The sequence below is a fragment of the Panthera uncia genome, assembly GCF_023721935.1.
Source record: "Panthera uncia isolate 11264 chromosome C1 unlocalized genomic scaffold, Puncia_PCG_1.0 HiC_scaffold_4, whole genome shotgun sequence".
In the NCBI taxonomy this organism is placed as follows: domain Eukaryota; kingdom Metazoa; phylum Chordata; class Mammalia; order Carnivora; family Felidae; genus Panthera; species Panthera uncia.
The window spans coordinates 28,785,836-28,809,251 of record NW_026057585.1 but is presented as its reverse complement, the minus strand read 5'-3'; the positions used below and the strand labels follow the sequence as shown (position 1 = coordinate 28,809,251).

At 37.4% G+C, this 23,416-nt stretch overlaps 1 protein-coding gene and 1 pseudogene across 1 annotated transcript in view; one reads left to right on the top strand and one right to left on the bottom strand.

Annotated features, from left to right (window-relative positions):
• The first annotated feature begins 1,333 nt into the window (after positions 1-1,333).
• Positions 1,334-2,970, top strand: LOC125913650 (peptidyl-prolyl cis-trans isomerase G-like; annotated as a pseudogene).
• The window catches only part of HFM1 (helicase for meiosis 1), a 97,544-nt gene continuing 77,020 nt past the window's right edge, over positions 2,893-23,416 (bottom strand). Inside the window, exons 35-39 of the mRNA XM_049616799.1 lie at positions 22,049-22,139; positions 16,762-16,873; positions 16,515-16,669; positions 12,314-12,476; positions 2,893-3,147 (exon numbers count right to left, since the gene is read on the bottom strand). Of these exons, the coding sequence (XP_049472756.1) occupies positions 3,046-3,147; positions 12,314-12,476; positions 16,515-16,669; positions 16,762-16,873; positions 22,049-22,139 (623 nt within the window). The 3' untranslated portion in view covers positions 2,893-3,045. The remainder of the gene's footprint in view (positions 3,148-12,313; positions 12,477-16,514; positions 16,670-16,761; positions 16,874-22,048; positions 22,140-23,416) is intronic.

Genomic DNA, 23,416 nt, shown 5'->3' with positions numbered 1-23,416 from the left:
GCTCCTTTCCAAAGTCACTCCATTCTCTAACTTTTTATAATCCACTATCTAAAAGAATGTGTAGCCTTCCTTTTCAAAGATTTGACTATGTCTGCATGTTACCTCCATAAGAAGTCCAGACACTATAAATCTTTTGTAGAGTCTAGAAAAAAACATGTTGGTAATGTAATTTGATGGTGATGATATTAATTTTTTAAAAACATTGATAACTTTAGCAGTACCTGGGTGGCTCACTTGGTTAAACGTCTGACTTTTGATCTTAAGTCATGATCTCGCAGTTCATAGGATCGAGCCCCGTGTCGGGCGTCTGCAGTGACAGTGTGGAGCCTGCTTGGGATTCTCCCTCTCTCTCTATCACTGCTCCTCCCCTGCTCTTTTTCAAAATAAACAAACATTAAAAAAAAAAAAAACACCTTGATAACTTTAAAAGGCCTATGTTTTTGTTGCATTTTGATCATTGTTACCTGGATCATCTATGGGTCCCTTGAAACATGACCTGCTCATATTAATCTTTCTAATATAGGTAGTATAAAGCAGCTCTTCAATCACTATGTTCAATGAAAGAACCATAAGATATTTGGTCATTTTCAAACAGTGATGCATAGCAAGACCATTCTAATCTACAATACATATACTAAAATTTATACGTGTGCAATATTTCAAAACTATAAGTATAGCAATAACTGTACTTCTATCTAAATTGTATTTAGAATTTAACTATTTTGCCTCATAGCTAGAAAAGAATTCCTTAATACATTTAAGGAAGAAGAGAGTGAAGTACATTTTACATTTATGATAAAAGATAAAAAGTTTACAAAAGTAAGTATGAGGTATAACCTCATTGCTTAAGAATAGGAATTAAAGTAGGAAAAGTATAATACCAACCTGGGTTCAATTCTGGTTCTGCCAAGGGCAAGTAATTCTACTATGGGTAAGTAATTTAGTATTTTAGTGGGCTGTTTTCTAGTGCTATAAGTTGAAATTCTGAATTAGAATCTAAGGTTTGTTTTATTGTACCATTCAATTATTTCCCTATTTAAAAATGTATCAGATAACAACGGAAAGAAAAAATTAAAGTAATTTTAAAAGTAAAATAAAACTTTTGTAGTGAATTAATCAGTAAAGGTGATTGTAGTAGTGGACTTTAGTGCCTTTTCTGGGCAGTGTAGTTCTGAAGTACATCAGTGCAGTTCTGAAGGACAGGATCCCAGGGAGAGGAGAGTGTTACCAGTACAGGAGCAAAAGGATTGGATCAGTTGTCCTTGATTGAATCAGTTTGTTCCTGATTTTTCTCTATTTAAAGATTTAAGTATTGGAGCCATTGGAACAATGATTCAGCATCCTCAATGTTTTACGAGTTTTTTTTTTTTTTTTTTTTGACATTGCCATTAATAATCAACCTGCTGGAAGAGTTGTCTTTGAATTTTTTTCTGATGTGTTCCCCCAAACATGGGATGAATTTCATTGTTTTTTTACAAGTGAAAAGGGGTCAGGGATATTCACTCAGGGGCCATTATAAGAGTTTTCTTTTTCACAGCATTGTCAAAGATATTATGGTTGTAACTTCATAGGTGAAGTCAGGTGGTGACTTCAGTGAAGAAAATGGAGGATATTTTGAAGACGAGAATTTCATTGTTAAACACAAGAGAGAATCTCTCTTATCAGTGAAAGAAGGAAGGATACAAACGGTTCACAGTTCTTCCTAACAAAAACAGCTCCTCATTTAGATGGGTATCATGTCGTTTTGGGGGCAAATGACTTCTCTGCAAGAAGTTGTGCAAGAGAGAAAACCAGAAAACAGATGCAGTGAGCAAACCATTTGCTGAGGTAGACACTCAGTTGTGGAGGGCTAATTCCCAAACTAAAGAAAGAAAAAAATGCGTAAATCCTCCTCCTCCTCCCTCCCCATCCAGTGACTCATATAGCTCAAGAGATTCTCAGTCCTATTCTGATTCTAAAAGTGCTTCTGAAAAGAAATTTTAAAATTTCTCTTAAATTTTCTTTAAAAAAAAAAGAAAAGAAACGTAGGAAAAATGCCCCCCCACACACAATAGAAAGAAAAGAAAATCACATCTAGTGAAAGTGAGGCTGAAAATCTTAAAGCATAACACAAGTGTATTGTTTATCCAGAAGAGTTCCCTCCTATGCCTGAAAATTGATTCTTAATTAGAAAAAGTGCTCCCAGAGCTGATGGCAAAGAAAGCAGAGAGGAGAGAGAGAGAGAGAGAGAGAGAGAGAGAGAGAGAGATTGATTGATCTACCTAACTTCCAGCCTACTTCACAGCAGAGGAGACTTTCAGTTACTAGGTCTGGCAATAAAATTAAAGAAATAGAACAACAACATTATCAAACTCCTTCCAGATCCAGTTCAAGGGATCGTTTCAGATGTAGTGAGACTACTTCACAGTGGAGGCACGAGATTCAGAAAGCTCAAAGAATGAGGGTATCCAATGGTGAAAGATCAATCAAAGGAGCTTAAGAATGAGTTAGCTAAAACTGAAACAAAAGAAAATCAAAGAAGCCCAGTTGGAGTAAAAGAGAAAAATATAACTGACCATAGGCATGCCAAGAGTCCAAACAAAAAGTAAAGAGGAAAAGAAAGTTTAAGACCATAAATCTAACAGCAACGAGAGAGACATCAGAAGAAATTCAGAAAAAAAGATAATATAATAAAAACAAGGTGAAAAAGGGGCCAAATCTAAAAGAGGCAATAAGAGCAAACAGAAATCAGAGTTAAGAAAAGCATAATACAAAAAAAGAAAAAAAACGATAATACAAAGTATAATGGACATGAAGAAAAGAATATGGGGTCAAGGAGTAAAGGAAGGGATCGTGAGACTGTTAAAGAAAAGTCAAAGTCTAAAGGAAAAGATCAGGAAAGGGGTAAAATTAAAGAGAAGTTTAAATAGAAATCAAAGAGCAAGTGAGCATGATCATAATAAAAGTGAGACAAATAACAGATGCACATAGTCTAGAAGGGAACGTGATACAACCAAAGGCAAACAGTTACATGGTCATCACTCATCAACAGTTACTCCTCTGTCCTCACTCCTCCTGGGGCCTCAGCCCTCCTCCTAGTACCTCACTCTCATCAGGAAGGAATTGGGCTCCAACAAACACATAGGAGACAGGGTGCCCAGCAGGATTCTAAAAAAGAAAAGAAAGAGCTTTTCTTCTTTTTCCATAGTTGAGGTGAGGCTGAAATACAATAAAATGGTCCCATTTTTTCAACAAAAATTAATTCTATCAGCTACAAGAAGACTGTAAACCAGATGCCACTTCTTAATAGTTTAAGAAACATGTGACCTGGAGAATCAACTCAATTTTGTCACCCACAAGGTGAGGTTCTTTTATCTGACCCCAGTATCAAAGGGATATTATGAGAAACATTTATATGGTATCTTTAAAGTGCTTGTGGTTGTCAGAGAAGAAAGTGGTGTACAGGGTAAAACTACAAAATAAAGCATCCCCAAAGGAAAACCAGTTACAATGGTAGAATGAGAGAAAGAAGCAGTAGGGCTGGAGTGGAAGGGTGCAATCTAGAAGCCCTGATAGAACTAGCAGCAGAAGCAAGGAGTCCCACAGATACAGAGAACAGGGTACAAGAGGGGAAGGTCATAAAGCAGAGAAAAGTAACATCAAGAAAAAAAGAAGGAGGAGAGATTTATGGAGCTCAGAGAGAGAAGAAAATCAAAGCAGAAACAACAAAAAATACAGAAACCAAGAAAGTTCACACTGGAAAGAAAATGCTGAAGGTCAGAAAAGAATGTATCTTTTTTTTTTTTTTAATATTTATTTATTTTTGAGAGAGAGGGAAAGTGAGAGAGAGAGAATCCAAAGCAAGCTTCAGGCTCCTAGCTGTCAGCACAGAGCCCAACACAGGGCTCAGACCCACAAACAGAACCATGAGATCATGGCCTGAACCGAAGTCTCACTCTCAACCTACTGAGCCACCCAGGTGCCCTGAAAAGAATCTACTCTTAAAAACATCCTAACAGCCCAAATAATAACAGGGGGGAAAGGCTGATAGAGATCAAAGTCATTCTTAAAATGAGAACAAAGTAGGACAAAGAATTAAAGTTCTTCACATTGAAAAATAAGGAGCATGCAAAGTCCATATCCTCAGTGGAAAAGGAAAACCAAAAATCAAAGGGTTAACAAAATGACCACGTACATGATAAAAATTAAAACTTTGACCATAAAAAAGTTGACTATGAGTCCAGCTCTAGAACACTTGAAGACAATAGTGGATGAGTGAGTTGTGGAAAGTTCGTTTCCATTTTGTCTCAAATTTTAAGTTGTAGAGTCTTGCTGATAAATCTTTTTGTTGTCTTCCTCTTTTCATTGTTTTTGGTTTATGTTTGTCCTTTTTTTTTTTTAATGTGGACTTCATCTGAGTTGATCTTTTGATAAATTGCAACCTGAATAATTTGTACTGCTAATATTTTAATAAACTTGAAATGAGAAAAAATATTGTAGTAAAATTCATTTAAATTTCAAATTTTTAAAAAATTTCTAAATGGTAAAAGGTTTACATTTCCAAACTGATCAATACAGAAACAAACCCCAGAATAATGACTTTATTGTGTGTGTACTTTCTAAAGGATTGAAGCCACCTACTGTCATAAGGATGTGCTTCAATGGGCAAAATACTAATATCAGCTGAATTTTCATTCCTTTTTTGATAAAAAAAATTACAGTTACAACATATATGAGTGCAGGTTTATGCACATTTTTCTAAATCTTTCAGAATAGGATGGGGTTTGGGTTTTTTTTGTTTGTTTGTTTCATTCTGTTTTGCTAAAATATGTAAGAAGTTTTAAGGCATATGTTAGTTTAGGGAAAGGTTTCTGAACTGAAATGTGAAAATAAGCAAGACAAAGATTGCTCTTTTGAATTATCAGCTTTTATTATGTTAATTAAAACAAAACTCTATAGAGCATCTAAGTGCCTCTCAAGCTACATAAAAAAAAAAATACCCAGTTGATGCATGGGAATTATAAAGATAATTTACACAGTTGGTGAAGAAAACAACCTATACTGAAAGGCAATTAAACAAGAGTGATATCACCATATTACATTTAAAATAGGAAATATATGTGCAGAAAACCAACTAATCATCATTACTCTTCTAGTTGTCTTCTGGAATGGATTCTCTTAAAATTCTGATATTGCCTCCTTTCCTTTCCTTTCCACCTTAAATAAGTGCTTCTCACAATGCAACGTGCATGTAACCAACCCAGGATCTTGTTAAAATGCAGATTCTGGTTCAGTAGTTCTGGAGTGAGGCCTGAGAACTTCTAACTCCAGCTCCAAGGAGTTTCTCCTATTACTGGTCTTTGGATCAGACATCGAGTGGCAAGGCCTTTAACTACTGGCAGCCAGGAAGTGACAAGCTAAAGGATAAGAAGTGCCAGCATTTTCCTTTCTTTTTGTTTTGTTTGTTCCACTAACCAAAACCCACGTTGAAATTCTTAGACTATTTACATAATAAACTTAGTAAACTTAGTTTAGTTTACTTCTCTTTGCCCTAACTTTCTCCTCACTGGTATCTTCTCTAGTCCCACAAAAGTAGAAGTTCTTAAATTAAAAAAAATTTTTTTTAATGTTTATTTTTCAGAGAGAGAGAGAGAGAGAGGCAGAGTGTGAGCAGGGGAGATACAGACAGAGACAGAGACACAGCATCTGAAGCAGGCTCCGGGCTCTGAGCCGTTAGCACAGAGCCCCACGCGGGGCTCGAACTCACACTGAGCCAAAGTCAGACACTCAACCGACTGAGCCACCCAGGCACCCCAAGAGGTTCTTTATATCGACACCTGTTCTGATGTAAGATGCCACAGGTGTTATCCATATAACCCCTAGGCTACAGGTCCTCAAGGAGTAGCTCCCTAACTATCCTTGATGAGGGTGTTTTCTAGAAATGGGGTCAAAGTAAAGAGACACTTTGTGTGACCCTACTAAGGAGTAAACTGTGAATAATTTAGCAATCATTTCTATCTGGTTTTGGAATGCATTATAATAGAATTTGAAGATTTATTTTTTAATGTGTATTTATTTAGAGAGAATTGCACGTGTGCACATCATCTGGGGGGACCAGAGAGAGAGGAGAGCAAGAATTCCAAGCAGGTTCCATGCTGTCAGTATGGAACATGATGTGGGACTCGATCTCACAAATCATGAGATCATGACCTGAACCGAAATCAGACGCTTGACCAACTAAGTCACCCAGGTGCCCCAGAAGATTTATTTTCTAATTACATTTTACTTAAGGTAATACTAAAATAGATATATATGCTCTGACCATAAAACTAAGAATGCTGGTGAGGAGGGGACAGAGATAGAGCAATCTACCTGAAAGCATGAGGAAGTGTACATAGGAGGGAGGTCCAAGAGAAAATTTCTATGGATGATTCATCTATGGAAAGTCAAAGAGTTCATTTGTCAAGTCCTATGCAACTTACTGCAATTCAAATATGACAAATGAATGCAGATTTTCCTTGACTTACACTTACGATAAGGTTATATCCTGATGAACCCATTATAAGTAGAAAACACCATTAAGTCAAAAATGCATTTGGGGTGCCTGGGTGGCTCAGTCAGTTAAGTGTTGACTCTGATTTTGGCTCAGGTCATGATCTCACGGTTCATGGGTTCGAGCCCTGCACTGGAGCTCCACTGATAGTGTGGAGCCTGCTTGCGATTCTGTCTCTCCCTCTCTCTCTGTCCCTCCCCCGCTCACGCTCTGTCTCTCTCTTTCTCTATCTCTCAAAAAAATAAATAAAACATTTTTATTTTATTTTTTTTTTTTTGAGAGAGAGAGAGAGAGAGAGAGAGAGTGCGCGTGCGCGCGCGCATGAGTGGGGGAGGGGCAAAAAGAGAGGGAGACACAGAATCTGAAGCAGGCTCCAGGCTCTGAGCTGTCGGTACAGCTGTCAGTGGGGCTCGAACTCATGAACCATGAAATCCTGACCTGAGCTGAAGTTGGATGCTTAACTGACCGAGGCACCCAGGCGCCCCAATAAAACATCTTTTAAAAAACATTTAATACACCAGGGAGAGGTTCCGGAAGATGGCGGCGTAGGAGGACGCAGGGCTCACAACGCGTCCTGCCGATCACTTAGATTCCACCTACACCTGCCTAAAGAACCCAGAAAACCGCCAGAGGATTAGCAGAAGGGAGTCTCAGGAGTCAAGCGCAGACTAGAGGCCCACGGAAGAGGGTAGGAAGGGCGGCGAGGCGGTGCGCGCTCCACGGACTGGCGGGAGGGAGCCGGGGCGGAGGGGCGGCTCGCCGGCCAAGCGGAGCCCCCGAGTCTGGCTGGCAAAAGCGGAGGGGCCGGACAGACTGTGTTCCGACAGCAAGCGCGACTTAGCGTCTGGGAGGTCATAAGTTAACAGCTCTGCTCGGAAAGCGGGAAGGCTGGAGGACAAAGGGAGGGAGAGCTGCTGAGCCCCCGGACGGCAGAGCTCAGCTTGGCGGGGAACAAAGGCGCCAGCGCCATCTCCCCCGCCCATCCCCCAGCCAAAATCCCAAAGGGAACCAGTTCCTGCCAGGGAACTTGCTCGCTCCGCGCAAACACCCAACTCTGTGCTTCTGCGGAGCCAAACCTCCGGCAGCGGATCTGACTCCCTCCCGCTGCCACAGGGCTCCTCCTGGAGTGGATCACCTAAGGAGAAGCGAGCTAAGCCTGCCCCTCCACCCCCCGTGCACCTTGCCTACCCACCCCAGCTAATACGCCAGATCCCCAGCAACACAAGCCTGGCGGTGTGCAAGTAGCCCAGACGGGACACGCCACCCCACAGTGAATCCCGCCCCTAGGAGAGGGGAAGAGAAGGCACACACCAGTCTGACTGTGGCCCCAGCAGTGGGCTGGGGGCAGACATCGGGTCGGACTGCGGCCCCGCCCACTAACTCCAGTTATACACCACAGCACAGGGGAAGTGCACTGCAGGTCCTCACCACGCAAGGGACTCTCCAAAATGACCAAACGGAAGAATTCCCCTCAGAAGAATCTCCAGGAAATAATAACAGCTAATGAACTGATCAAAAAGGATTTAAATAATATAACAGAAAGTGAATTTAGAATAATAGTCATAAAATTAATCGCTGGGCTTGAAAACAGTATACAGGACAGCAGAGAATCTCTTGCCACAAAGATCGAGGGACTAAGGAACAGTCACGAGGAGTTGAAAAACGCTTTAAACGAAATGCAAAACAAAATGGAATCCACGATGGCTCGGCTTGAAGAGGCAGAGGAGAGAATAGGTGAACTAGAAGATAAAGTTATGGAGAAAGAGGAAGCTGAAAGAAAGAGAGATAAAAAAAATCCAGGAGTATGAGGGGAAAATTAGAGAACTAAGTGATACACTAAAAAGAAATAATATACGCATAATTGGTATCCCAGAGGAGGAAGAGAGAGGGAAAGGTGCTGAAGGGGTACTTGAACAAATTATAGCTGAGAACTTCCCTGAACTGGGGAAGGAAAAAGGCATTGAAATCCAAGAGGCACAGAGAACTCCCTTCAGACGTAACTTGAATCGATCTTCTGCACGACATATCATAGTGAAACTGGCAAAATACAAGGATAAAGAGAAAATTCTGAAAGCAGCAAGGGATAAACGTGCCCTCACTTATAAAGGGAGACCTATAAGACTCGTGACTGCTCTCTCCTTTGAAACTTGGCAGGCCAGAAAGGCTTGGCACGATATCTACAGTGTGCTAAACAGAAAAAATATGCAGCCGAGAATCCTTTATCCAGCAAGTCTGTCATTTAGAATAGAAGGAGAGATAAAGGTCTTCCCAAACAAACAAAAACTGAAGGAATTTGTCACCACGAAACCAGCCCTACAAGAGATCCTAAGGGGGATCCTGTGAGACAAAGTACCAGAGACATCACTACAAGCATAAAACATACAGACATCACAATGACTCTAAACCCATATCTTTCTATAATAACACTGAATGTAAATGGATTAAATGCGCCAACTAAAAGACATAGGGTATCAGAATGGATAAAAAAACAAGACCCATCTATTTGCTGTCTACAAGAGACTCATTTTAGATCTGAGGACACCTTTAGATTGAGAGTGAGGGGATGGAGAACTATTTATCATGCTCCTGGAAGCCAAAAGAAAGCTGGAGTAGCCATACTTATATCAGACAAACTAGACTTTAAATTAAAGGCTGTAACAAGAGATGAAGAAGGGCATTATATAATAATCACAGGGTCTATCCACCAGGAAGAGCTAACTATTATAAATGTCTATGCGCCAAATACCCGAGCCCCCAGATATATAAAACAATTACTCATAAACATAAGCAACCTTATTGATAAGAATGTGGTCATTGCAGGGGACTTTAACACCCCACTTACAGAAATGGATAGATCATCTAGACACACAGTCAATAAAGAAACAAGGGCCCTGAATGATACATTGGATCAGATGGACTTGACAGATATATTTAGAACTCTGCATCCCAAAGCAACAGAATATACTTTCTTCTCGAGTGCACATGGAACATTCTCCAAGATAGATCATATACTGGGTCACAAAACAGCCCTTCATAAGTTTACAAGAATTGAAATTATACCATGCATACTTTCAGACCACAATGCTATGAAGCTTGAAATCAACCACAGGAAAAAGTCTGGAAAACCTCCAAAAGCATGGAGGTTAAAGAACACCCTACTAACGAATGAGTGGGTCAACCAGGCAATTAGAGAAGAAATTAAAATATACATGGAAACAAACGAAAATGAAAATACAACAATCCAAACGCTTTGGGATGCAGCGAAGGCAGTCCTGAGAGGAAAATACATTGCAATCCAGGCCTATCTCAAGAAACAAGAAAAATCCCAAATACAAAATCTAACAGCACACCTAAAGGAAATAGAAGCAGAACAGCAAAGGCAGCCTAAACCCAGCAGAAGAAGAGAAATAATAAAGATTAGAGCAGAAATAAACAATATAGAATCTAAAAAAACGGTAGAGCAGATCAACGAAACCAAGAGTTGGTTTTTTGAAAAAATAAACAAAATTGACAAACCTCTAGCCAGGCTTCTCAAAAAGAAAAGGGAGATGACCCAAATAGATAAAATCGTGAATGAAAATGGAATGATTACAACCAATCCCTCAGAGATACAAACAATTATCAGGGAATACTATGAAAAATTATATGCCAGCAAATTGGACAACCTGGAAGAAATGGACAAATTTCTAAACACCCACACTCTTCCAAAACTCAATCAGGAGGAAATAGAAAGCTTGAACAGACCCATAACCAGCGAAGAAATTGAATCTGTTATCAAAAATCTCCCAACAAATAAGAGTCCAGGATCAGATGGCTTCCCAGGGGAGTTCTACCAGACATTTAAAGCAGAGATAATACCTATCCTTCTCAAGCTATTCCAAGAAATAGAAAGGGAAGGAAAACTTCCAGACTCATTCTATGAAGCCAGTATTACTTTGATTCCTAAACCAGACAGAGACCCAGTAAAAAAAGAGAACTACAGGCCAATATCCCTGATGAATATGGATGCAAAAATTCTTAATAAGATACTAGCAAATCGAATTCAACAGCATATAAAAAGAATTATTCACCATGATCAAGTGGGATTCATTCCTGGGATGCAGGGCTGGTTCAACATTCGCAAATCGATCAACGTGATACATCACATTAACAAAAAAAAAAGAGAAGAACCATATGATCCTGTCAATCGACGCAGAAAAGGCCTTTGACAAAATCCAGCACCCTTTCTTAATAAAAACCCTTGAGAAAGTCGGGATAGAAGGAACATACTTAAAGATCATAAAGGCCATTTATGAAAAGCCCACAGCTAACATCATCCTCAATGGGGAAAAACTGAGAGCTTTTTCCCTGAGATCAGGAACACGACAGGGATGCCCACTGTCACCGCTGTTGTTTAATATAGTGCTGGAAGTTCTAGCATCAGCAATCAGACAACAAAAGGAAATCAAAGGCATCAAAATTGGCAAAGACGAAGTCAAGCTTTCGCTTTTTGCAGATGACATGATATTATACATGGAAAATCCGATAGACTCCACCAAAAGTCTGCTAGAACTGATACATGAATTCAGCAAAGTTGCAGGATACAAAATCAATGTGCAGAAATCAGTTGCATTCTTATACACTAACAATGAAGCAACAGAAAGACAAATGAAGAAACTGATCCCATTCACAATTGCACCAAGAAGCATAAAATACCTAGGAATAAATCTAACCAAAGATGTAAAAGATCTGTATGCTGAAAACTATAGAAAGCTTATGCAGGTAATTGAAGAAGATATAAAGAAATGGAAAGACATTCCCTGCTCATGGATTGGAAGAATAAATATTGTCAAAATGTCAATACTACCCAAAGCTATCTACACATTCAATGCAATCCCAATCAAAATTGCACCAGCATTCTTCTCGAAACTAGAACAAGCAATCCTAAAATTCATATGGAACCACAAAAGGCCCCGAATAGCCAAAGTAATTTTGAAGAAGAAGACCAAAGCAGGAGGCATCACAATCCCAGACTTTAGCCTCTACTACAAAGCTGTCATCATCAAGTCAGCATGGTATTGGCATAAAAACAGACACATAGACCAATGGAATAGAATAGAAACCCCAGAACTAGACCCACAAACGTATGGCCAACTCATCTTTGACAAAGCAGGAAAGAACATCCAATGGAAAAAAGACAGTCTCTTTAACAAATGGTGCTGGGAGAACTGGACAGCAACATGCAGAAGGTTGAAACTAGACCACTTTCTCACACCATTCACAAAAATAAACTCAAAATGGATAAAGGACCTGAATGTGAGACAGGAAACCATCAAAACCTTAGAGGAGAAAGCAGGAAAAGACCTCTCTGACCTCAGCCGTAGCAATCTCTTACTTGGCACATCCCCAAAGGCAAGGGAATCTTGCCCCAAAGGCAAGAGTGGGAGAGAGCCAAAGCATAAGAGACTGTTAAAAACTGAGAACAAATTGAGGGTTGATGGGGGGTGGGAGGGAGGGCAGGGTGGGTGATGGGTATTGAGGAGGGCACCTTTTGGGATGAGCACTGGGTGTTGTATGGAAACCAATTTGACAGTAAATTTCATATATTAAAAAATAAAAAATTAAAAAATTAAAAAAAATAAATAAAAAATAAAAAACATTTAATACACCAAACATACTGAGCATCATTGCTTAGCCTAGCCTGTCTTAAACATGCTCAGAACAATTATATTAGCCTACAGTTGCACAAAATCATCTCACACAAAGCCTATCTCATAACAGAGTGTTGAATATTTCACGTACTTTATTGAATACTGTACTGAAAGTAAAACAGTTTGGTTGCATGGGTACAAAATGGTTTGTCAGTGTATGGTTGTCTATCCTCATGGTCCTGTGGCTGACTGGGAGCTGCAGCTCCTTGCTCCTGCCCAACCTTGCCACAGAGTATCCTATGCATATCACCAGCCTGGGAAAAGATCAAAATTCACAGACCAAGTATGGTTTCTATTGAATGCATATCATTTTCACACCATCATAAAGTTAAAAAACTATGAGTCCAGACAGAAGTTGGGGACAGTCTGTTTGTATTATTTCACCCCTTCCCCATGGGCTATTTAAAGTACTGCTCAGTAGGGGCGCCTGGGTGGCTCAGTCAGTTAAGTGTCCGACTTTGGCTCAGGTCATGGTCTCACGGCTTGTGGGCTGCTTCAGGCTCTGTGCTGACAGCTCAGAGCCTGGAGCCTGCTTTGGATTCTGTGTCTCCCTCTCTTTCTGCCCTTGGCCCACTTGCACTCTCTCTCCTTCAAAAATAAATAAACTTTGAAAAATAATAATAATAAAATAAAGTACTGCTAAGGATATTTTTTAAGTATGAACAACTACCACTTACTAAGAACATATTATGCATCAGTCCCTAAACTAAGAGCGTCCTACGCAGTGGCTTATTAAATTCTTGTTTCATACCTATGAGGTAGGAGCCATTATGCCAACACTGTGAGAAAAATACAGCCTGTTAAGGACTTTTTTAACTGAAAAAAAAAAGATGAAAAAATTGAATCCAACAAAGATTTTTGTGTAAAGCTCTGTTGTGTGGTTCATCGAAATATATTTAAACCTTACGCTACAAAATGGAAACCGTAGGGTTATTCACTCATGGAAAGAATACCCAGTGACTAGACTCCTTTAAGAGATCAGTCTACTTCTTAAGAACTACTACATTTAACTTTCCAGGTAAGCACTTGCACAAAATAAGGCATGTCTATGATAAAGCTGTTAATATGCTATTTGTTTTACTTATGAAGTGAACCTACCCATGTGTTTCCAAAATTGGCTTGATAATAAAGAACAACCTGAAGTCTTGTTAAAACTATAGAATTCCCAGTCCCTTTCACCTGGCGATTCTGAAACAGGTAAGGTCTAGGAATTTTTATATTTAATATATTATCCATATGTTTCTTATGATCAGGCAAGTTTGGGAAACATTTGTCTGCTGAATAAAGCTCAGGTTTCTTAGCATTTAAAGTCTTCCACAGTCTGGCCTTAAGATACATTTCAAACACCTCCTACAACACTAACCTATGTTTAATATTATCTATTCATTATTCCCCAAATAGATATTTTCCTCCCTAGGAGCTTTGCTCAAGCTGTTTCCTCTGCCAGAATGTTCTTCTCTCATGTGTTTGTTCATCAAGATCATTTTCATCTTTTAAAGCTCAGCTCAAATTTTAACTCCTGTATAGGGGCGCCTGAGTGGCTCAGTTGGTTGAGCTTCCGACTTCGGCTCAGGTTATGATCTCACGGTCTGTGAGTTCGAGCCCCGTGTCAGGCTCTGTGCTGACAGCTCAGAGCCTGGAGCCTGCTTCGGATTCTGTGTCTCCCTCTCTCTCTGCCCCTCCCCCGCTCATGCTCTGTCTCTCTCTCTGTCAAAAATAAATAAACATTAAAAAAAATTAAAAAAAAATTTAACTCCTGTATAAAGGCTTCCCCGACTCTGTGGTCAGGATTATGTTCTCTCTCCTATGAACTCCCAGAGCTCTTTAAACCTCTATTGCAGTGTTTCTCAAGGTGCAATCCTTGGACCAGCAACATCAGCATTTATTTGGGCATTTGTTAGAAATGCACATTCTCAGGTCCCAGCCCAGACTTACTGAGTCAGAAACTCTGCATATGGTTCCCTGCATTCTGTTTCCAAACAAGCCCTCTAGATGACTGCAATGTACCCTGAAGCTTGAGAACCACTGCTCTAATGTATTCTGTATTTTATTATTGCATTACTATATGTCTTAGTTTCTCTCCCAGAATGTAAAGTAGGCTCCATGAGAGCAAAAACAGTATTTTCATCATTTGCTTCCTTTGTAGTATCAAGCAGAGTGCTTTTGCTTAGCAGATCATAATAAGTCTCGAATTAAATTGCTATTTCTTTAGTGTCATAGTCTATGTATGCAAGATGAGCAGATTGCAGTGCACCAATTTTTCATTTTAATGGTGTTTAATAACCTTTAAAGGTTGTAGCATGATTGATTCAGATGCAGAAACATGCCAATTGTAAAGATGACTAAAATAAAGGAACTGGTTGCTCTTATTTTTCAACATGGTAATAAAGCTTCTTAGTTTTGTTTTAAGCTTTTTCTCTATGCTTAATATATGATGCTTCATAAATGTTTACCAATGATAATAACAACAATCTCATCTGGAAGTTTCTCTTCTCTACTTTTCTCATCTCTAAGGCTTTTATGCTTAAAGAAAAATTCCTAAAATTTCTTTTATTTATTTATTTATTTATTTATTTATTTATTTATTTTGAGAGAGAGTGAGAGTGAGCGAGCTTGAGAGGGGGAGGGGCAGAGAGAGAGAGAGAGAGAGAGAGAGAGAGAGGGAATCCTAAGCAGGTTCTGTGCTGTCAGTGCAGAGCACAATGTAGAGCTTGAACTCATTAACTGTGAGGTCATGATTTGAGCTGAAATCAAGAGTCGGACACTTAACCAACTAAACCACTCAGATGCCCCTAAATTCCTAAAATTTCTTAAGTGGACTTCAACTTCACCTGTATCTATAAATAAATAGAATAAAAAACACTTCTTAGACTGCCTATACACTACTTATCAATAAATATCAATAAATTTGAGAGAAAATTCATGGGAAAATAACATGAAATAGTGTTTGCTAAAGGTCAACGTAAGAAAGTTTTAGGATTCACCATACTGGAAAACAAGCTAAAGGAAAACAATCTATGTTGATTAATGTTTCATTTATTATTATTTGAAATTATATAACAACAGGTTCAGACAGCCACAGATTCTTAAAAATATTTAGTAAAACAAAACAGTATTGGTGAATAACCCATACAACAAACAGATTCAGTAACCTAGCATCATTTCTTTTCATAGACTACCTTTCTTCTTGTTGAGAAAATTAAGAATAATTTTTTTTGTTTTTTGTTTTTGAAGAACAATTTTTTAATTAGTTCCTGTCAAAATCCAGTCAAGATGTATTTAATAACCAAATAATTGCTAAGAGCAACTTAATTTTCAGCTTACTGAAACAAACCCACTGTGAGAGTGCTTTTCATGAAGTTACAATAGGAAAATGAATCTGTCCAAATATTTTGTTGCAAATCAGTCAACAGAACTGATCAAATCCAAGAGAAAAAAAAAAATTGAACAATTATGAACTACCTTTAAAAAATAAAATGCTTGCTTTATAACTGGATGTCTTTATACTTTGTCTTATTAATATAAGATAAAATTTTTTGGTTTGTTTTAGAAAATACCATCAAATATTCCCAGAAAAGACTTTATTTCCTCAGCTTCATCATCGGGATGATACCTACTGGGGGGAAAAGCAAATATAGAAATATATATAGATTGCTGAGAGGTAATATATCAAATGAACTTCAATATGCATAACCTTAAGAAGTCTGTTGGGGGGAAATCAGATTTCATAAACTCTGAGAAGTAGGGATCAAACATCTTAGGTATTTCTTTAAGCATTTAAAAAAGTAATATTTAATCAATATGTGAACAAGTCTGTAAACCTTGACTATTAAAGAGAGATAGAGAAATTGCTATAGTTAGCCATAGATGTGACCAGTCATGGGGGCACTAATTTGACTTAATATGACTTTTCATCAAACCTGTACAATTGTGAAAAAGCTCCATGGCTAAAATACAACTTGAACTTTTGAAAAACTAGCAAATCTCATTTGGATTTTAGTAATCTTACACTTTACATTATCAACATGTTGTGTTCAAATCCTTAAAAAAAAAGTTTAGCAACAAAATATATTTTAATTAAAAGTATCAAACATATATTCTCAAAAACTGACATACTTAAAATTATGAATTGTCTTAAGGGTTTAGGTCACCAGGGGTATAACTTTTCAATGTCTTTAAGTAAATAAAATGTTCAGGTTATCTTTAAAATAAATCAAGGAAAAAGGAATGCTGAATTTCTTCACAGAAAGTTTTTATTGGTATAGTCTTGAAAGACTTTAAAGAATTCTTACCTGAAATCAATTTCCTTTTTACATTCATTGTTGCTAATAAAGAAATCCACTTTCTCAATAAAATGTGAAGAATTTGGTATTTTTTTAGAGTGAGTAAAGCACAGCTTTTCAATCTCTGGTGACAGACTCTGCTGTTTTCTTTCTTGTAAACAGACCTATATTTTGAGGAAAACAGAAAAAAAGGCAATCACTGAAAGTTTAACTCTTCAGGCAGAATTTAAAAGAAAAACAATGAAGTGCTTCTTACAATATCTGCATTTCCAGCTTGTGGAGGCAATTTTGTCATGGAGGATGCATCAAACTTGAACACAGGAGAATCTGATAAATAAATATCTGGCTTCTCATGTGATGAAACAACACTAAAAATCAAAATTAATTATTTGTAAAATATGGGAATAAGAGAAACAAACCATCTTAATTAGATCAATAGTGATTCTTTGGGGAAGATGATTATAGTCTTTCATATTTATTACAAAAAAAAAAGATGCTGTTTCTTAGACTCATGGAAAATCTGGTGTTATCTCCTTTCCTTTAGACAAAATAACACTTTATACATATTTTTTTAATTTTTTTTTATTTTTATTTTTATTTTTTTTTTTTGAGAAAGAGGAAGAGTGTGAGCACAAGCAGGGGAGGGGCAGAGGGAGAGGGAGAGAGAGAATCTTAAGCAGGTTCCATGCTCAGGGCAGGGCTGGACAGAAGGCTTGATCTCACGACTATGAAATCATGACCTGAGCAGAAATCAAGAGTTGGACGCTTAACTGACTGAGCCATCTAGGTGTCCCCCAATCTATATATATTTCAAATTAGATAAAAATACTATTTTTAAAAGGCTACAGAAGTAATCATTCAGTAATTTTCCTTAAAATTGGGTCTCATGCTTAATTTTCTATTACCTAGCAGTCTGTAAATCTTTTCTAAATCTCACCTGGCTCAACTTTTAATCTCCTTTCCCTGCTCTGGTCTCACTGTAGATAGACACCTTTATTTATCTTCCAATCTAAAACTACACTAGGATTCACCTTCAATCTTCTGTATTAAATTTATTCATTAAAAAACATTTATTATTCACTACCATATGCTAGATATTGTACTAGGAGCTAGGTATGAAGAGGTAAACAAATCCTGAGGGAGTTATCATCTAGTAGAGGAGCAGACAATGAGTAAACAATAAATACACATAATTATAGATCCTGAAGTTATATGAAGGAAATTAATTAATATTACAAGAAAAAGTGTGAAGACATAAACCCACTTTAAAAAGGTAGTCATGAATGCATGTCTGAGGAGGTGACAATTTAAGATGACACTCAAAGGCTAAAATATGATAGTCATGTAAAGAGTAATAAAGACCAATTTGCATTCCCACAAAAAAAAAAAAAAAAGAGAGAGAGAGGGAGGGAGCCAAAACATAAGAGACTCTTAAAAACTGAGAACAAACTGAGGGTTGATGGGGGATGGGAGGGAGGGGAGGGTGGGTGAGGGGTACTGAGGAGGGCACCTGTTGGGATGAGCACCAGGTGTTGTATGGAAACCAATTTGACAATAAATTTCATATAAAGAAAAAAAAAGAGTAATAAGCAGTGGATACAGGTAGTAGAGAAGTACATGTATTGATAGGATTGAATCTTTTTGTTTTTGATCAAAAGCAAGGAATTAAAATAGTCAAAAAGGGTACAAAAGGAAAAGCATGATTCCTTCCCACCCCAAATCCTCAGGTCCCACAGGCCTTCTTTCTAGTTCCAGCTTATGGCACAATTTTTTCTTTAGAGGCTACTTGATAAGGATTCCCTTTTAAATCCACTTATTTTCTGTTCATCACTTTTAAACTCTCCCCAAATTATTTATAGCTTCTAAAAGTATGGCTCACTAAACTGTCTGCGTGCTTTGTTATCTTCCTACTTTCTACCTATTTTTTGCTTCTCTACACCCACAGCTTTGTTCTACTTTGATGCTTCTAATCCATTTATTTTGTATGACTCAGAGTTAGAACCAATGAATGGAAATAGTAAGAAGACAAATTTTAGACAAATATTCTTAAAAGCTATTGAATGGTCTGAGAGATCCAAACACGGATCAGGCATGTTGAAGTGAATGAGCTCCTGGTCACTAGAGCTGTTTTAGTAGAGATGTCATGAATACCTATGGCAATGGCGTTGGATGGTGATTCAAGTATCTTGCAGTGGAGAAACTAAATGATGCTTAAATTAAGCACACTTCAGCTCTGGAATTCTCTGAAATCTATGATTCTATGATGTTGATAAGTAAAATGACTAAATAAGAGAAAAATACCAAGAGACACCACAAATTTCCTATTTTTTTAAACTAGGAGAAATAAATAATCCTTAAGTAAATTAGACCCTGAATAAAAAGTTGTCAGTATTTCTTTTGGGGAAAGTTTTGGTTGTGGCTATAATTACTCTCCATGACTTCTCGCCAAGTCCACTATCCAGATGCACTTCGCATTTCTGCAAAAATACTTCAAGTTGTTTTAAAGTAGGCTCCACACCCAATGTGGGACTTGAACTCACAACTCTAAGATCACAAGTCTCATGCTCTACTGACTGACTGAGTCAGTCAGGTTCCCCAAAATTGAACATTTTTAAAATTACTATTTACTTTTACAAATGTCTGTGTGCCTTATATTCTCAGATTAACATCTTTGTGTACTCACTTGCCATGTATTTTTTCCCTCTTCCTCAACTACTGTAGTATGTGCTATCTATGAAATGTTTCAAAAATCTAACTACCTCTCAGTTCCCATCACCTCTGCTCTAGTTTAGGCCTTACCATAACCTGTCTTTTGTGCTGGCCACCATGCTTCTCATGGTCCCACCTTCTACAATTCAATCTATCTATCTATCTATCTATCTATCTATCTATCTATATTATATCATATACCTATATCTCATCTACAAATAATTTTGTCTCATCAAATTGTTTATCCTGTGCGTAAGTATCTTGGAAGGCTTCCTACTGCTTACTATGGAGACTAAAAACTAGACTATACCTGGAGTGGGGGTTGCTATAGATTATATCACATTTTTAAAAATTAGTTTTCAAAATTTAAGTCAGGAGATGTCACACCGAATTTTAGACACCTAGCTTTTTTTGAAAATCAGAATATTTGACAACACTAGATACTTACTTCTTGCACAGCAACAACTGGCTGGACCTGAGTAGTGGTTGCTCCTTTTATTTATTTTACTTTTTATTATTGAAATATAATTGACATACAATGTTATATTAAATTCAGGCATATAACTTACTGATTCATCAATTTTATACATTACTCAGTGCTCGCCACAGTAAGTGTATTACCATCTGTCACCATACAATGTCATTAGAATATTATTGACTATATTCCCCGTGCTGTACTTTTCATCTCTGTGACTTATTTATTTTACCAGTGGAAATCTTGTACATCTTAATCCCCTTTATCTATTTTGTCATTCACCGCCACACAACCATCAGTTTGTTCTCTGTATTTAAGAGTCTTGTTTTTGTGTTTGTTTGTTCATTTGCTTTGTTTTTGTAGATTTCACATCTAAGTGAAATCACATGATCTGACTTATTTCATTTAGCATAACACTCTCTCGGTCCATCTATGTTGTTGTAAATGGAAAGATCTCATTCTTCTTTATGGACGAGTAATATTATATAGATACAAATATATAAATATCTCATATCTTCTTTAGCCATTCATCGATACCCACAACTTGGGCTGCTTCCATATGTTGGCTATTGTAAATGCTGCTGCAATAAACACAGGGGTGCATTTTCTTTTTGAATTAGTGTTTTTTTTCTCTGGGTAAATACCCAGCAGTGGTATTACCATAGTTGTATTTCTAATTTTTGAGGAACCTCCATATTGTTTTCCACAGTAGTTGCACCAATTTATATTCCCACCAACAGTGCACAAGTGTTCCCTTTTCTCTACCTCCTCACTTATTATTTCTTGTCTTTTTGATATCACCCATTCTAACTGGTGTGAAGTAATATCACATGGTTTTGATTTGCATTTTCCTGATAATTAGTGATGTTGAGCATCTTTCCATGCGTCTGTCAGCCATCTGTACGTCTTCTTTGGAAAAATGTCTATTCAGGCCCTCTGCCCGTTTTTTAAATCAAATTGGTTTTTTGGTGTGAGTTGTAAAAGTGTTTATATATTTTGGATATTAGCCCCTTATTGGATATATTATTTGCAAATATCTTCTCCCATTTAGTAGGTTGCCTTTTTGGTTTGCTCATGGTTTCCTTTGCTGTGCAAAAGCTTTTTATTTTGGCCTAGTCCCAATAGTTTATTTTTGTTTTTGTTTCCCTTGCCTGAGGAAATATACCCATAAATATATTGCTAAAATTGATGTCAAAGAGATTATTGCCTGTGTATTTTTTTTAGGAGTTTTATGGTTTCAAGTCTTATACTTAGGGCTTTAATCCATTTTGAGTTTATTTTGTATATGGTATAAAAAAGTGGTTGTGTCTATTTTTTTTGCCAGTACCATACCATTTTGATTAATATTTTTTGTAGTGTATCTTTTTTTAAGATTTTATTATTAAAAAATTTTTTTTAATGTTTATTTATTTTTGAGAGACAGAGAGAGGGAGAGAGAAACACAGAACATGAAGCAGGCTCCAGGCTCTGAGCTGTCAGCACAGAGCCCAACGCAGGGCTCGAACTCACAGAGTGTGAGATCATGACCCAAGCCAAATTCGGGCGCTTAACCAACTGAGCCACCCAGGTGCCTCATTTAAGATTTTAGTTTTAAGTAATCTCTACACCCAATGTGGGGCTCAAACTTACAGACCCAAGATCAAGAGTTGTATGCTCTACAGACTGAGCCAGCCAGGTGCCCCAGCTTTGTAGTATACCTTGAAATCTGTAATTGTGATATCTCTACAGTTGTGCCTTTTAGATGGGACACTCTGTGGTTGGCCTTGGCCCACTACATCTTGAAGGTGGTTTCAGTTTGTGAGCCCTGACCTACTGGATATGGTAAAGTTATATAAATATGGCATTTGAGGCTCTTTACAATCAGACCTCAGCACTCTCAGCCTCAATGCTGTGACCATACAGACAACACTTTACTGACCCTTGAGCATGAGATGCCTTTTCAAGCCGTATCCCTTCACACATGCTTCTTCTATCTGGAATGCCTTATCTTCCTCTTTTCTACCTGTCAAATTCCTACTATTTACTTTTCAAGTCTTTTGAGAAGTGAAAATTCCTGTGCACCGGCCCTAGAGATCATGATATAGTAAGTCTAGTGTGGGACCCAGGAATGTGTTTTCTTTTTTTGTTTTGTTTTGTTTTGTTTTTTTAGGAATGTGCACTTTTAATATATTTCAATACTTTTGAAGTAGTTGGTCTGTCAATAGATCTTTGAGAAACACAGCTCTAAGAGTAAGAAGGTTCAGGTTAGCTAATACCTTATAGCTTCTCTGACATCTAATGATTTGATCCCCATTCTCCAATTATATGTCAGGAGGATATACACTTGTAAAGTATTTCAAACCAAAATTCCAAAACTTGCCTTTTTGACATTTCTCCTTGGAATTTGCTCTTTGACTCTTGAAGGGATAGCTTACTTCCCTGGATACTTGAACTCAAAGTGTTTCTAAATCCTATGTAAAGAGATAACATTTTGAAGTAAACTGTCAGGAAACAGAAGAATGGATCTTTTCAGAAGTTCTACAAGGGCTGTCTCCAACAGATATGATCTGATTAAAGAAGGAATGAATACTTCTCACTAATCACATTTAATTTGCATAGAGAAATAAGGGAGCAAAGCTAAGGGAGTAAAACTATAAACACACGGGTTAGCTTATTAGTCACTATACTAAAAGGTCCCAAACCACTTTTACTTACTTACTTAACTCATGTAAATGATCAGTTTGAATTTCATTCAATATTTTCAATGGTCTGCATGTAGCTAAGTTCATTTAAAGTGCTATATACATGACATTTATTGAGACTGATTTTTCCAGTGTCAAAGCTATGCCCTCACAGGATTAAGCTACCTCAAAGAATCAGTACAAATTGCCTCTTAAATTGCAATACACATGACTATTAATTTTGAGGTAGGGACTAGTAGTTGTACAGCGATACAGGAAATTGTGCCTACTAACTCCACATCATATATTCTCCGGACCTATTTTGTGAACGTGGTCAAATCCTATTCCTTCTGGAAGGAATAATAGCTCTTTAGGCAATTCTTAGAGCCCTAAAACAATAATATTTTGACTTCTAATTGCTTCCCTTAAGAAGATTTTTTTTTTAAAGAGCACTGGGGTGGGATACATTAAGAGGCAACTATAGTTCTGAAGGACTGATTTCCTTCTGTCATCCATCAGTATCTCCATTTTGCTGTCTTCTCATATACTTACCAAGATTTTCATTTTCTGTTTTAGTGAGAGTGAATCTGCCAGTAATTCAGAAAATTCAGTCCCATTATTTTGGGGTTGTATACGATTTAAATACAATATCCAATACAGAAGAAATTAATTTTTTCCTAATTTTGTTTACTTATACCTGAAAAAAAATCAGTTATGTCTGCTAGAAATAAAAGGTGTCTTTCATTTTCCTGGCTAACAGATGAATACTTTTAAAAATGGAGTATTTTTTGTCCTTCACAAACATTAGCAGATTATGTGTGATCACAGAATTGAGAGCTGGATAGTGTGTTTTATAAGGGAAAATTCAATAAATAATCTGAATTTGAATAGCGTTTTTAACAATATAGGGGAGCAATAGAATAGAAAAAGCTCATGTGCTGCACCATTATCATGGAAAACCTTGACCTCTGTCCTTAGAGGAGGAAATGCAATTTATGGAAGGGTTACTTTTTCAGTTTCGCTAAAAATCATAATCTTAACAAACCAAAGCTAGTTAAGCAAGCGCA